We start from the raw sequence: 14,892 nt of genomic DNA on the forward strand, positions 1-14,892 counted from the left end.
AGGGAAAAAGATCTGTTTTCAGCCTTAAACCCACAAACCTCTCAGCGCCTGTTATCTGTTATCTGTCCTCATTTTATGCTTCAGAAAAACCATTTTGCACTTGGAAGCTGAGCTCTGTAAGATGTAAGATGTGGAGGGAAATATCTTATTATCTGATGTCTGCATAAAGTTACCTCACATGGGAAATAAACGCTCTGTACTGTAGGTTTCTATGGCTGATGTAGGACGGGACACAGGCTGACACATTGGGGGACTATATCAGAGACATTATAGGGGTCTACATGGATTTACAGCTGCACCAGCCTTCCTATAACGCTGCCAAACATTCAACATTTTATATATTTATATATATATGTATATCTGTGTGCTCCTATCACATTACTCAGCGCAGTCTCCCATATACAGACTCAGGAGCACACAGATATACAGGTGTCACATATCACATTACTCAGCACAGTCTCCTATATACAGACTCAGGAGCAGACAGATATACAGGTGTCACATATCACATTACTCAGCGCAGTCTCCCATATACAGACTCAGGAGCACACAGATATACAGGTGTCACATATCACATTACTCAGCACAGTCTCCTATATACAGACTCAGGAGCACACAGATATACAGGTGTCACATATCACATTACTCAGCGCAGTCTCCTATATACAGACTCAGGAGCACACAGATATACAGATGTCACATATCACGTTACACAGCACAGTCTCCCATATACAGACTCAGGAGCACACAGATATACAGGTGTCACCTATCACATTACTCAGCGCAGTCTCCTATATACAGACTCAGGAGCACACAGATATACAGGTGTCACATATCACATTACTCAGCGCAGTCTCCTATATACAGACTCAGGAGCACACAGATATACAGGTGTCACATATCACATTACTCAGCACAGTCTCCTATATACAGACTCAGGAGCACACAGATATACAGGTGTCACATGTCACATTACTCAGCGCAGTCTCCCATATACAGAGTTGTGACACTTTTACCTGAGTTATCAGAGCCTCCGTTCTTGGATGTGTATAATGGTACATCTTGGCGTTCTTCAATGTTTTATTCCCGCAATAAGAAATTATAATTATCGTGTATAAAACTGAGATCCGACCTTCGCTGGAAGATCTGAGCCAAAACCCAACTGCGCCTCTCTAGCATTACACAGAGGTGGCAGGGTCAGAGGTCAGGAGAACCAGCTGTACCTGCACAATACGTCCCAGCATAACGGAGGCGGCTCTCACATTACATAAAGACTCTCTCGCACTGGTACACGGTGTCATTTACCGAAAAACGCCAGCGGCTGTTACCTTTCCTGCAAAAATGCCACCACAGGCACATAGCGGCTACCGTCATCTGAGGATATCCACTGCTATCGGGACCAAGCTTAGTACATGGGGTCAGACTGCACCATTGGGAATCATGGAGGATGGGCTCTGAAGGGTAATTAGCCTATTGTTACATGCAATCATGCATGACTTTCTGAGGAAGGGGCTCGGTACATATTCCCCAATGTGTACAAAGTGTTCTTAGGAAGAAAAATCACGGAGAGAGCAATACTGTGATTAATGACTCTGAATACTCAGCGTTCCCCCTAGAATACAGCGGCCCCGCTAATGATTTCCTACTAATTAAGTCATCTGCTCCAGTACAGGCCATTTGTCACCTTATACAGGTCGTCAGACATTGCGGGAAAAGTTTAGTAAAGTAAGATAAAAAAACACAACATAGAATGTTTAATATCTATGGATGATTGTACATGTTTCATGTATTAGAGGATAAAATTGTACAAACACCTTTTAGTCATGAAGTCGGCGTTTGCTGTATTTACTGTATAGAACAGATGTTTTACAGTCACTTCTCTCTTATGGTGGATACACACAGTCAGATTTTTCCTTCAGATATGAACGACTGAATGATTTTTAAATAGTTATCGTTCATATCTGAAGGAAAATCGTTCATATCTGACATGCCTGAACGATGGACGATCAACGATGCGCGTTCCCGATGGTCAGATAACGATATCTGACATCTGATGTGTTTGCAGTCAGACTTGGACGATTCCATTCATTTTAATGCAGTCAAAAATCGTTCAAAACTTTGGTAAAATCGTTCAAATCGTTTAATCGTTCATCTGACAAATCTGACCGTGTGTATGCTCCATTATTTAGTTTTGCTGATTCGTATGGGGAAAACAATCCATATTCCCACTATATAATATGGATTGTATAAATGATACACACCAAGCCACACCCACTTCCTACTCATTAGCATATGACACAAATGGCTTCTCCGGACAGGTTGCGGCTGAGCGGTGGGAATTGCGTATCACATACTGAGGAGACCCGCAGTGTATTATCAGCCAGGATTTGGGTTGCGGGCAGGTTGTTATGTGAAGGCTGAAGGGTTTCCCTGTATACTGTAGGTCAGCACTATAATATATATATGTTTCCTGCTGTTATCCCCAATAACAAAGATTCTCCCTGATAAAGAAGATGAGTTTCAGTCGAGAAGGGGAAAAAATGCTGCCAAGCCCCAATAGTCATTACCGAACTACAACTCCCAGCATGTCCCGACACCTCTGCTTGAAGTTCTAATAGCTGGAGACCCTCAAACAGCCTGGAGTAACATTCTACCTTCTAGTAACAAGTTAATGTTAATGATCCAAATAAAGCAGCCAAAGGTAAGAAAGAAATAAGTGAGAACATACAGTGTTACCATCGTCCGCGCCAGGCTCCTCGCTAATTACAGAGCTCATTATGGGTCATTATGTATATCAGCATTCTCAGGTGCTATAGTCAGTTATTCTGCTCATTCCTGGTCCTCCCTCCGGGGATTACTCTCCTACGATGGGTACAAATATACATCTATATATCGCTCATCGATTAGGAGGGATTTTGCATAATAAAACTCGCATTCATCACTACAATATTCGCACCAGAGAAACGAGATATTCAATTAGAAATGCTAAATATGCAGCAAGTTTATCTGACTTCACTACAAAATGCGACCTGGAGAAGTACATCAAAAAGTGGGGAAAACATCCTGGACCTCAAAAAAGTGACAACTGACATAGCAGGGCCATATAGAGGCAGCAGGAAGCCACAGACTGACAGTTATATAGTGGGAGGAGCAGGGTCCCCAGCAGCACAGAGTATATCAGGAGATGAAAGCACTGAGTGGGTACCAGCGGCAGCATTCTCTCCCTGTAATGTATTATGCACAGACAGACTGAGCGGGTAACAGCGGCAGCATTCTCTCCCTGTAATCTATTATGCACAGACACAGACTGAGGGGTTAACAGCGGCAGCATTCTCTCCCTGTAATGTGTTACCCGCTCAGTCTGTCTGTGTATAATACATTACAGGGAGAGAATGCTGCCGCTGTTACCCGCTCAGTCTGTCTGTGTATAACAGCGGCAGCATTCTCTCCCTGTAATGTTATCTACACAGACAGACTGAGCGGGTAACAGCGGCAGCATTCTCTCCCTGTAATGTATTATGTACAGACAGACTGAGGGGGTACCAGCGGCAGCATTCTCTCCCTGTAATGTATTATGTACAGACAGACTGAGGGGGTACCAGCGGCAGCATTCTCTCCCTGTAATGTGTTATGTACAGACACAGACTGAGCGGGTAACAGTGGCAGCATTCTCTCCCTGTAATGTGTTATACACAGACAGACTGAGAGGGTAACAGCGGCAGCATTCTCTCCCTGTAATGTTATATGCACAGACACAGACTGAGCGGGTAACAGCGGCAGCATTCTCTCCCTGTAATGTGTTACCCCCTCAGTCTATCTGTGTATAACACATTACAGGGAGAGAATGCTGCCGCTGTTACCCGCTCAGTCTGTCTGTGTATAATACATTACAGGGAGAGAATGCTGCCGCTGTTACCCGCTCAGTCTGTCTGTGTATAATACATTACAGGGAGAGAATGCTGCCGCTGTTACCCGCTCAGTCTGTCTGTGCATAATACATTACAGGGAGAGAATGCTGCCGCTGTTACCCCCTCAGTCTAACAGCGGCAGCATTCTCTCCCTGTAATGTTATATGCACAGACACAGACTGAGCGGGTAACAGCGGCAGCATTCTCTCCCTGTAATCTATTATGCACAGACACAGACTGAGGGGTTAACAGCGGCAGCATTCTCTCCCTGTAATGTGTTACCCGCTCAGTCTGTCTGTGTATAATACATTACAGGGAGAGAATGCTGCCGCTGTTACCCGCTCAGTCTGTCTGTGTATAACAGCGGCAGCATTCTCTCCCTGTAATGTTATCTACACAGACAGACTGAGCGGGTAACAGCGGCAGCATTCTCTCCCTGTAATGTATTATGCACAGACAGACTGAGCGGGTACCAGCGGCAGCATTCTCTCCCTGTAATGTATTATGTACAGACAGACTGAGGGGGTAACAGCGGCAGCATTCTCTCCCTGTAATGTATTATGTACAGACAGACTGAGGGGGTACCAGCGGCAGCATTCTCTCCCTGTAATGTATTATGTACAGACAGACTGAGGGGGTACCAGCGGCAGCATTCTCTCCCTGTAATGTATTATGTACAGACACAGACTGAGCGGGTAACAGTGGCAGCATTCTCTCCCTGTAATGTGTTATACACAGACTGAGAGGGTAACAGCGGCAGCATTCTCTCCCTGTAATGTATTATGTACAGACAGACTGAGCGGGTAACAGTGGCAGCATTCTCTCCCTGTAATGTATTATGTACAGACAGACTGAGCGGGTAACAGTGGCAGCATTCTCTCCCTGTAATGTGTTATACACAGACAGACTGAGAGGGTAACAGCGGCAGCATTCTCTCCCTGTAATGTGTTACCCCCTCAGTCTATCTGTGTATAACACATTACAGGGAGAGAATGCTGCCGCTGTTACCTCCTCAGTCTGTGTCTGTACATAAAATATTACAGGGAGAGAATGCTGCCGCTGTTACCCGCTCAGTCTGTCTGTGTATAATACATTACAGGGAGAGAATGCTGCCGCTGTTACCCCCTCAATCTAACAGCGGCAGCATTCTCTCCCTGTAATGTTATATGCACAGACACAGACTGAGGAGGTAACAGCGGCAGCATTCTCTCCCTGTAATGTTATATGTACAGACAGACTGAGGAGGTAACAGCGGCAGCATTCTCTCCCTGTAATGTTATATGTACAGACAGACTGAGAGGGTAACAGCGGCAGCATTCTCTCGCTGTAATGTTATATGTACAGACAGACTGAGGAGGTAACAGCGGCAGCATTCTCTCCCTGTAATGTTATATGTACAGACAGACTGAGGGGGTACCAGCGGCAGCATTCTCTCGCTGTAATGTTATATGTACAGACAGACTGAGGTGGTAACAGCGGCAGCATTCTCTCGCTGTAATGTATTATGCAGAGACGTTATCCCTGCAGGTAAACGTTATACTGTAGCTGTGCCGGAGATTCTGCTAATGCACATCCACAGTCTTCAGCTCCCATCATCTATGTACATTCCATCCACTCTCATAAGGTTCCTGGGCTCACAGACTTTTCCCTGACTTCAGCATTATTTCTCCACAACGAGGTAATAGTACAAGCCGATTCATTATTAGCGGTGTTCTCAGACTCGCTGCCGCCATAGTCACAAACAGAAGGAGGGCGGCTATACAGATAAAACTCTTTCTATTTAATGCTGGTGCTGTAATTATTATTATTATTATCCTTTATTTATATGGCGCCACAAAGGTTCCGCAGCGCCTTACACAGTACATAAATGAGCACACAAGAAAACAGTTAATAGTAATACAAAACAATGTAGGACAAGGACAAGGGTTATACACATAGCTGCATAACACAAGTAGCAGGACATGAGCAACCAGGTGTTAGGTGCCATTGTGGAGAGTTATAGTATAATTTACTCCTAACTAGGGGGAGGAGAAGCACGTGAGGGATGAGGGCCCTGCTCATTAGAGCTTACATTCTAAAGGGGAAGGGCAGACAGACAGGGGTGACACAGATGGGGTAGATAGTGAGGAAGGAGCATGGAGCAGGGGGTTAGGATATGAGCTGCGGTATGTGTGTTTTTAAGATAACCTGATGTTATGTCAAGATTAAGTCCTTCATACATCTGTCCCTATGACAGAAAATAGATTTTGTTTATGTGTTATTCACATGAGATGTACAAAATAAAGTTGTAGCACTTTAATTATTGTGTGTTACATTTTAGCATCTACATACATCCTGATAAAAAATGGATATATTATGGGACTGTCCCGCCATCCTTATACAGTAGTGACTACTTTAATCCCATCTGCTGGATGCTATGCCATGCTCCTGTGAGTGGGTGCGTCTGTGTGTAATCTAACCTGTAGCTTTTCCCTCATTATCAATGTCTTGTATGAATGTCACTGTACAGCTATATAGTACGTAGCTGCATTATAACTTCTTAGCCAATACTGATGTCTATAGCTCACAGACCCCTGAGCAATCAGTGATAGCACCAGCTGAGATCTGACTGCTGTGCACGACTCTTCCACAAACACAGTGGAAACAAGATGCCCAATATTTCCAAACTATTAAAACAGAGTCAAAAGCCATGAACTTGCAATTTTACTTTTAGGTAATTGATTATTTAATATGTTCTATCTAAGTGTAGCTCTGGAACTGTATACTACACTGGTAAATAAAAGGGAGTACCTATTAAATGCTTAATGTCCATAAAAAATGATATAATGTACTCACCCAGTCCATGAATGCAGAATGAAATAAATGACCAGCACTCCCTGTTGTGATGGAGAAAATCAAATAAACTTTTAATCCAACATAGATAATGTCCGTCTGACTGTGTCCATTTCGGCTGAAACTACGCCGTCAGGGCCCCTGATGAAAGCCTACATTAAGGCTGAAACTACGCAGTCAGGGCCCCTGATGAAAGCCTACATTAAGGCTGAAACAACGCCATCAGGGCCCCTGATGAAAGCCTACATTAAGGCTGAAACAACGCCATCAGGGCCCCTGATGAAAGCCTACATTAAGGCTGAAACAACGCCATCAGGGCCCCTGATGAAAGCCTACATTAAGGCTGAAACAATGCTGTCAGGGCCCCTGATGATAGCCTAAAAGCCTGTTTCAACCTTAATGTAGGCTGATTCACAGATGTACGTAATGCTGATATTTACACAGATCTAGCGATTGTCTGCCATTGCGCCTGCATGCAAGCCGCACTGCGCATGCACAGCAATTGTTTTGTGATTACGTACGCACAGAGGATTCATTCACAAAGTGAGTGACAGGTAACGGGGGGGTGGTTAGGCAAACGCAGGCGTGTCTGAACATTTAAACACCGATTCATGGTCGTGCATAAATTAGCCATTGCGAGCTCCTGTGCAGCATGAGAGACATTGTGTATGAGACAGGTCAGACTTACTCAGAGGCTGCCGCCTCTGCATCAATGTTACCGATCTATCGCTGGTGCGTGACGTCTGACGGGTACGAGAAGCCAGCAGTGGGCGCCCCTGTGCTTGGATAAGCTTTGGAAACATTGCGTTCTGTGCGAAATGGCAGATCCGATGGCATTAGCGCCAATCTCTATGTTGTAATTATATTGTGATTCCAGCTGACACAAAATGCTCTTTTCCCACTCATTGCCCTATACCTGGTACAGATTGCAGGAACTGGTACATCGGGGGTGGGGAATGGCCATTAGACCCTCTTTACATGCTGCGCCTCCCTGGCCGTCCTTACCTCCAAATCGGCCCATCCCTCTCTCTGGGCCCCAGTCAGTAGCAGATGCTGGTACCTAAGGTTCTGCAACAGGAAAATAAGAGGAACGTTTTAGCACAGAGTATAATACACAAGTCATAGTCACCAGGAAGAGTTTGTAAGAGATTCAATCAGCGCCTCTTTCACATGGCTCTGCCGCTGTGATGTCACAAAGACCTGACCCCAATACATCAGCGTTTATAAACAATAGTATCACAAGTGGGGTCTGGAGAATAGCGCATAGGCTGTAACACTAGGATCATTACTGCACAGAGCAATGCAGAGTTTTACAATAGGTGAAATGACCATAACACAATAGTTTCCCTCCATCAGGTCTCGCTGATGTTTTCTCACTTTCTCTTTACCATAGGGAGGATCGATACAAAACAAGAAATCCAAGCGCTGTTTGGAGCTGCAGGAAAACAGTGATAATGATTTTGGCTACCAGCTGGTGCTTCAGAAATGCAGCGGACAGAGATGGAGTATAACAAACTTTCATAAAACCATCTCAACATAACTGACGGCAGAACCTGCAGTAACTCCCCTGTCCAGCAGGGGGGCAGAACCTGCAGTAACTCCCCTGTCCAGCAGGGGGAGCAGATCACTTCCTCTCCTCAGCAGAGTCAGGTCGTTACTTACTACTTGATTCTTTTTGCTACTGTGTAGCAAATGCCAGAACTTTGCCTGCTGTAAGTTTTTATATGGGCGCGTATGTGGGTCTTGGGATGTAAAGTTTTTATTTAGGAATATTTTTGCGGTTTTTAGAGATGGTGAAAGGTGGGCTGCGGTGGAATATATTAAAATATTTTGCAACTTTAAGTGTAAATAAGTATCAAAATTAAGATATTTATAATGGACAATAAATTTTATGGATATAAAACTTGGTCTATTTCATTTTCTGTTTGTTGAAATTAACTATTGCTAATTTCTTATAGAGATACATTGTATATTCCCTATCACATGTACACACACATACACCACAGTGCTGTACAGAGTATTCAGCCATTCCCATCATTCCCTGCCCCAGAGGAGCTTACACTCTATATTCCCTATAACATGTACACACACATACACTGCAGTGCTAACCATTACACCGCCTGTGCTGCCTAATGCTAAGCATTACACTGTCTGTTTGAAGGCAGTGGGGAGGATATGGTTGTAGAAGCAAGTGAAGGAAAAGCATATGAGGGAAGAGGGCCCTGCTCGTGAGAACTTTACACTCTAGGGAAAGGGCAGACAGACAAGTGTGACACAGTGGAGGGACAGTGAGCAAACACCTTGGGGAATGAGTTAGGATGAGAGCTGGAAGACATTGATGGAGAAATATCTCAGTGGACATGGGGTCAAAATTCTAGTTTGGGTTTTAGGTTTCTAACTCCTATTCTCCTAATTTGTACTAAAGATACAATAAAATAATTTTATTTGTGCAGCCTTCTGGTATCAAAAAAGAGAAGGATTCATTCAAGTGATTACTATCCTATCTACTTGTGAGCTGGAGATTACAGCTAATGTATCAAGTCACTGTGAAAATATAGACGGAGCTCTCACATCTATTCCTTCTCTATCCTTGGTTTACTTGGTTACTATGGGCCTGATCACTACCGATCCTAACTGCGATTACGCACGCAATCAGGCCCTATATTTAATACTAGTGACCCCAGCCCGGCTTTGCACAGGAGCAATTATGAATTTATGATGATTGTCTCTTAACCGAAGTCTTATTAGCGTGTGAGTAGTATAGGTAGGAGTAGGGTACGTGTGAGGGTGTACCAGTGTGAGTAGTATAGGTGGGAGTAGGGGAGGTGTGAGGGTGTACCAGGGGGAGTAGGGTAGGGGTGAGGGTGTACCAGTGTGAGTAGTATAGGTGGGAGTAGGGGAGGTGTGAGGGTGTGCCAGTGTGAGTAGTGTAGGTGTGAGGGTGTAACAGTGTGAGTAGGGGAGGTCATGCTTCGTTTTATTAAAACTTGCATCAAGTATAATAATAATAAATACATAAAATGTAAAATAATTACATAAAATCAAAAACTTAATAAAAAAGGCAAAAAAAAATACATAATATTACTTCATATTATACTTTTCCTATACTAATACAAACACTTATCTACCCTACTACCTATATACAATCCACCACCTGCAAGGGAAAACTAAGCAAGGATTTAGAAACCACCTAAAGTAAAAGGAAACTATCTAAATCATACATCAAACCCTAAACTATATTACCCATCACCAACACCTACAGGCAGATGTATGCAAACCTTTCCATAAATAAAACAAAATACTTAAAAAAACCATCTACATGGGAGTGAAAAAAGCGAAAAGAAAACCCAAAGCTGGAATTCAGAGAGACTGTTTGCCACCCACTCAAGGGGGTTTCAACTGGCCCCACCGACGAGACCAGCCGACAGCATCCAACCCCTCCCTATCCAGATCCATCATCCTTCTCACCTCTTGAAGAATCAAGCCCACCACATTCCTATAGGGGAGGACCTTTTTCCTCATGGACACCTGACACCGTGCGCTCCACGTGTGAAATCTAACTGCTAAACTAAATAAATAAATCGTGACTAAATTAAATCCACCGTATCTTCTGACTACCCCATAAACCCACTCTGGGTAACTAAGCCCCGAAAGGCACAGAATACCAATGGCTTTTGACACCTCCTCATAAACCTTTACATTAAAGGGACACTCAAGCAGAAAGTGGTCCATCGTCTCCACCACCCCTGGACACTCCTCCCGTGGGCAACCACGATCATTGACACTCTTCCACCTGAGATTCTCCCCAACATAAAGTCTTCCGTGAAAAGAGAGCCAAGCAATGTCTCTAAACTTCTGCGGTATCCTCTGTGAATTTAACAGAGCTAACCCGGCCGAAGCGATATCACTCGGACAGTCCCTCAGGGACAGCTGGTCATGGAAGTGAGTCTGCAAAATTCTTCTCTCCAACTCCCTTCTAGAGAAGTTTTTGACTTCACTCACCACCATGCCAAAACGCCTCATCACCTTCAAACTCTGGATGACGTAGATCGGGAGGTAACCACACCGAATCCGAAAGCTTTTCACCTGGCCACCCTCTAGCCACAACCTGAGGAAGGGGAACATCCAGAATCTAAATCCCTCTACCCACCGAGGGGGAGCATCTAAAATCAAACTCCCAAGATTAAATTTTAAAAAGGCTGTTACAAAAAAGACAACGGGGTTTACCATATTTAAACCCCCGTCTTTCCTCGGTCTGTAGGTGATGTTTCTCCTGACAATATTGACCCCGTTTCCCCACAAAAGAAGGAAAAACAAGGAATTCAATCTGGACCACATAGATTGAGGCAAAAAACACACATAACTGACATATAAAAAAATCGGAATCAAGTAAGTCTTACACAAGTCAACCCTTTCCCTCAGAGATAACTTCCAGCTCTCTACCTTCTTGGTAGCATCTTCCAGCTTCTTATCCCAGTTTAGGGAGGCATAGTCACCATGGTCAAATTTTATGCCTAGAATTTTAATCTGCTGACTGGCCCGAAGGAAGCTGTCCGGAAGGCAAAATTCATCACCCTCCTCCCCCATCCAGAAAACTTCACACTTTTCACGGTTTACCCTGGAGCACGAGGCTTCAGAGTATTCACAGATAAGATGTTTCACATCACGGGCCTCTATCCATGAGGAGAGAACCACCGTGACATAATCTACGTAGGCTATCACCTTTAGCAGAAACTCTGGGCTCAGCTGCAGTTCCGCTCTCTACCCTTCTGACGAAGGGGTCAATCGCAAAAACATATAGGAGGGGGCTCAGGGGGCATCCCTGACGAACACCAGAGCCTACCCCAAAAGTGGGACCCACCCAACCATTTACAAGTGGGAAGCTCTCGGCCTGACGATAAATAGCCTGCAGCCAATTCACCACCCGCTCTGGAAGACCATACCTATTCAGTAGGGACCAAAGGTACTCATGGTTTACCCGATCAAAAGCCTTAGATTGATCCAATGCCAGTAAATACTTTCCACACTTCTCAGCCCTGCACCGCTCAATGACCTCCCGGACACCTAGGACAGCACTAAAGGTGCTACGGCCCTTCACCGTACAGTGCTGAGAGGGGGAAAGCAACGGCTTAGAAAATTCTGATAGCCTATTGAACAGTACCTTTGCCAATATCTTCCTGTCTGTATTAAGAAGGGCTATGGGGCGCCAGTTCTCAATATGCGACGGATCCTTTCCTTTAGACAGTAGTATAAGGGCAGATAACCTCATGGAAGGAGGGAGGACTCCCTCATCCAGGCTCTCATTAAATACTTCCACAAGGCGAGGAATTAAGAGGTCTGAAAAGATCTTATAGAATTCAGATGTTAAACCATCCGGTCCTGGAGATTTTTTGGAGTTTAACCCCTCTATCGCTATCTTCCTCTGCTGTTATATCACTCTCCAAAGATTCAGAAGAAACAACCTGTGAACCCAAACCTGGTGTCCTCCTCAGAAATTCCTCCATCCTCTCCCTGATGAGTGAATGCTCAGATAAAAGATCTGAATAATAGGACTCAATCACTTCCAGAATGCCCTTCTTATCAAAATGAAGAACACCCTGTCCATCCTTCAGTCCCCTGATCTCTTTGGCATCAACTGACCTCCTACAACTCTGGTAGGGATTTGGCGAGTGGTATGTTCCATAATCCCTCTCCAGAACTAAGGATGCCAGTCGGTTGTACTGAAACTCCTTCATCCGAGCCTTCACCCGGGAGATTTCCCCACTATCTCCCTCCTCAGAGATCAAGAGATCCAATCTCTTTCTCAGGCTATGGTAGATGTTACGTCTTAACAAGTTTTTTTTAGCAATAGACCCACGGAAAAACTTCCGGATTCTCTTTTTAATCACCTCCCACCACTCAAATCTACTCCAACCCGCCTCCAAAAGTGTCTCCTGAGATTGAAAGAAGACCCTAAAGGATTGTCTAACACTCTCTTCTTCCAGAAGCTCTGAGTTCAATCGCCACAGGCCCCACCCTTTCAGTGACTTTGAATGCCTCAGAAACCCCTCAGAGAGAAAAGTGTGATCGGAAAACTCCCAAGACCTCATCTTTAGGGGTGAGGTTAGTGAAGATTCCTTAACAAAAAACCTATCTATTCTAGATCTATGACTACCACTAAAAAAGGTGAAACCTGTGAGGTCTGGGAAATGCCGAATATGCACATCTACCAGACCCGCCTGTCTAATCATGCTAACTAAAAAATTGGAGTCATAGCCCAGAGTTTTCTTTGAGCCGCCCCTATCTTTTGGCCTAATTATGGTATTAAAATCACCACCAAAGATAACTTGCTGGGCCGTAAAAAGAAAAGGTTTTATCTCCATGAAGAGACATTTCCTATCCCACTGTGATTGAGGACCATAAATATTAATTAACCTAAGGTCCTGTCCCTTCATGTTGATATCCAAAACCATACATCTACCTGCTTGCAACTCTATAACCTTGTACACAGTTACCATGTCAGTAAAAAGCACTGGCACCCCACCGTACGGCTTGGCCGCAAGAGACCAGTAAGAAGGACCCCTCCTCCACTCACGCTTCGCTTTGTGGAGGAGATCCAATTTACTAATCCTAGTCTCCTGCAAAAACAAAAAATCAACCTCAACCGTGTTGAAAAAATCAAAGGCCATTATACGAGCACGTTCAGAAACTACGGAAGCCACATTAATCGTGGCACATCGTATGGGTTGGGGATCCATGATGTATAGATTATTAAATGCAAGACCTTGCTTACTTTTACCTTGCACAATTCCCAGCACCAAATCCACCACAAAACTACAAGCTAACCCTACTCGGGCCAGCCTTCTCTTCCATAGCGACAACTGTCACTACCCGTTCCTCCCTTACTCCCTGACAATCTACAGGGACCTTCTCCCCCGTACGAGAAGGCCCAGGATCAGGAGGTTTGGGTACAGACTTGATAACCTGATGCTCAGTACCAGGTACCTGTACCTGACTCGGCCCTACACAGGAGCCTTGGGACACACCTTGAGCCACCCTATCCTCCATACCCTGGGTCTCCTCTATCACCGTCACTTCCTCCACCACACTCCCTAAACTGCACATATTTTCCTCTTCTAGCTGAGTTCCAGCAGGGTCACACTCTAATCCCTCCCCATCACCTTCCTCCTGATCTGATCTTTCTCCTCCTTTTATTCCTTTCCTCCCCCCCTTCAATTTTATTAACTTTCTCTGTCACTTTCCTTGCTTGCTTCTTATCCTTCCCTGTTACCAAACTCAATTCACCCCCACTCCTCATTACTCCCTCCTCATCAGAGGAAAATACATCAAATTTGTTGCTTAGCACAACTTGCACATCTTCACCTTTCCTCTTTTTCTTATTTCCTCTCCTTACCTCCTGAAAAGGTGCCTCCTCTACCTGTTTCCCTTGCACCTGCTTTACATGTTCATCTACACCTAGTGGTTCTTTTTGTCTCACCACCTCCTCCTCCCTTCTTGGTTCTGGCCTAACCTCCTGCCCACTATTATGGCTGGCCCGAGGACACCTGCTATACGGGTGGCCTTCTTCTACACTCATCTACTGCTGCTGCCTCCAGCTGCATACACTCTGCCTGGACATCAGCTGGTAGGTTTGTTTCACTTTCAGTTGCACAGACAGGCTGTGGGATGCTGCTGCTGCAATCACCAGGTACACTGATAACACCTGTCTCCATAGGTGTCGGCCTTGATTGGACCTTTGCATGAACTGGTAACCCTTTCACTGCTGCTTGCATCTGCTTTTCCTTTTTTTCCAAGCGCTTTTCTTGCAATTTATTTTTAACCCTTCCCAGAGTTACAGAAAGGGTCTCAATCACTTCTTTTAACACCGGTTTCTCCCATTTATAGCAGGTATTTCTTTTTTTCTTCTTATCATTAATTCTGGTCTGTATACGCTTTGTAATTCCTCAATAGAGAAGCTAAGAGAGGCAATCAAATGATTCCTCCTCCTCCTCCTCCTCCTCATCTTCCTCTTCATCCCCAGTATCACCAGGGGATCCAGGAACATTCTCCAAGGCATCAAGGGGCTTCACCCCCCCACATACTTCACTACCCCCTGGGCAGACAGTAGCTGCTGTCACTCCACCCTGTGTTACATCACACAGGGGAGCACCCA

The 14,892-nt window shown here is 44.7% G+C and overlaps 1 protein-coding gene across 1 annotated transcript in view; it reads left to right on the forward strand.

Annotated features, from left to right (window-relative positions):
- GALNT18 (polypeptide N-acetylgalactosaminyltransferase 18) overlaps nucleotides 1–8,625 on the forward strand; it is a 402,179-nt gene extending 393,554 nt beyond the window's left edge. The window contains exon 11 of the mRNA XM_088460523.1: nucleotides 8,134–8,625. Within this exon, the coding sequence (XP_088316649.1) occupies nucleotides 8,134–8,280 (147 nt within the window). The 3' untranslated portion in view covers nucleotides 8,281–8,625. The remainder of the gene's footprint in view (nucleotides 1–8,133) is intronic.
- Nucleotides 8,626–14,892: the final 6,267 nt, after the last annotated feature.

The sequence above is a fragment of the Taudactylus pleione genome, unplaced genomic scaffold (assembly GCF_031769625.1).
Source record: "Taudactylus pleione unplaced genomic scaffold, aTauple2 ptg000047l, whole genome shotgun sequence".
Taxonomy (NCBI): domain Eukaryota; kingdom Metazoa; phylum Chordata; class Amphibia; order Anura; family Myobatrachidae; genus Taudactylus; species Taudactylus pleione.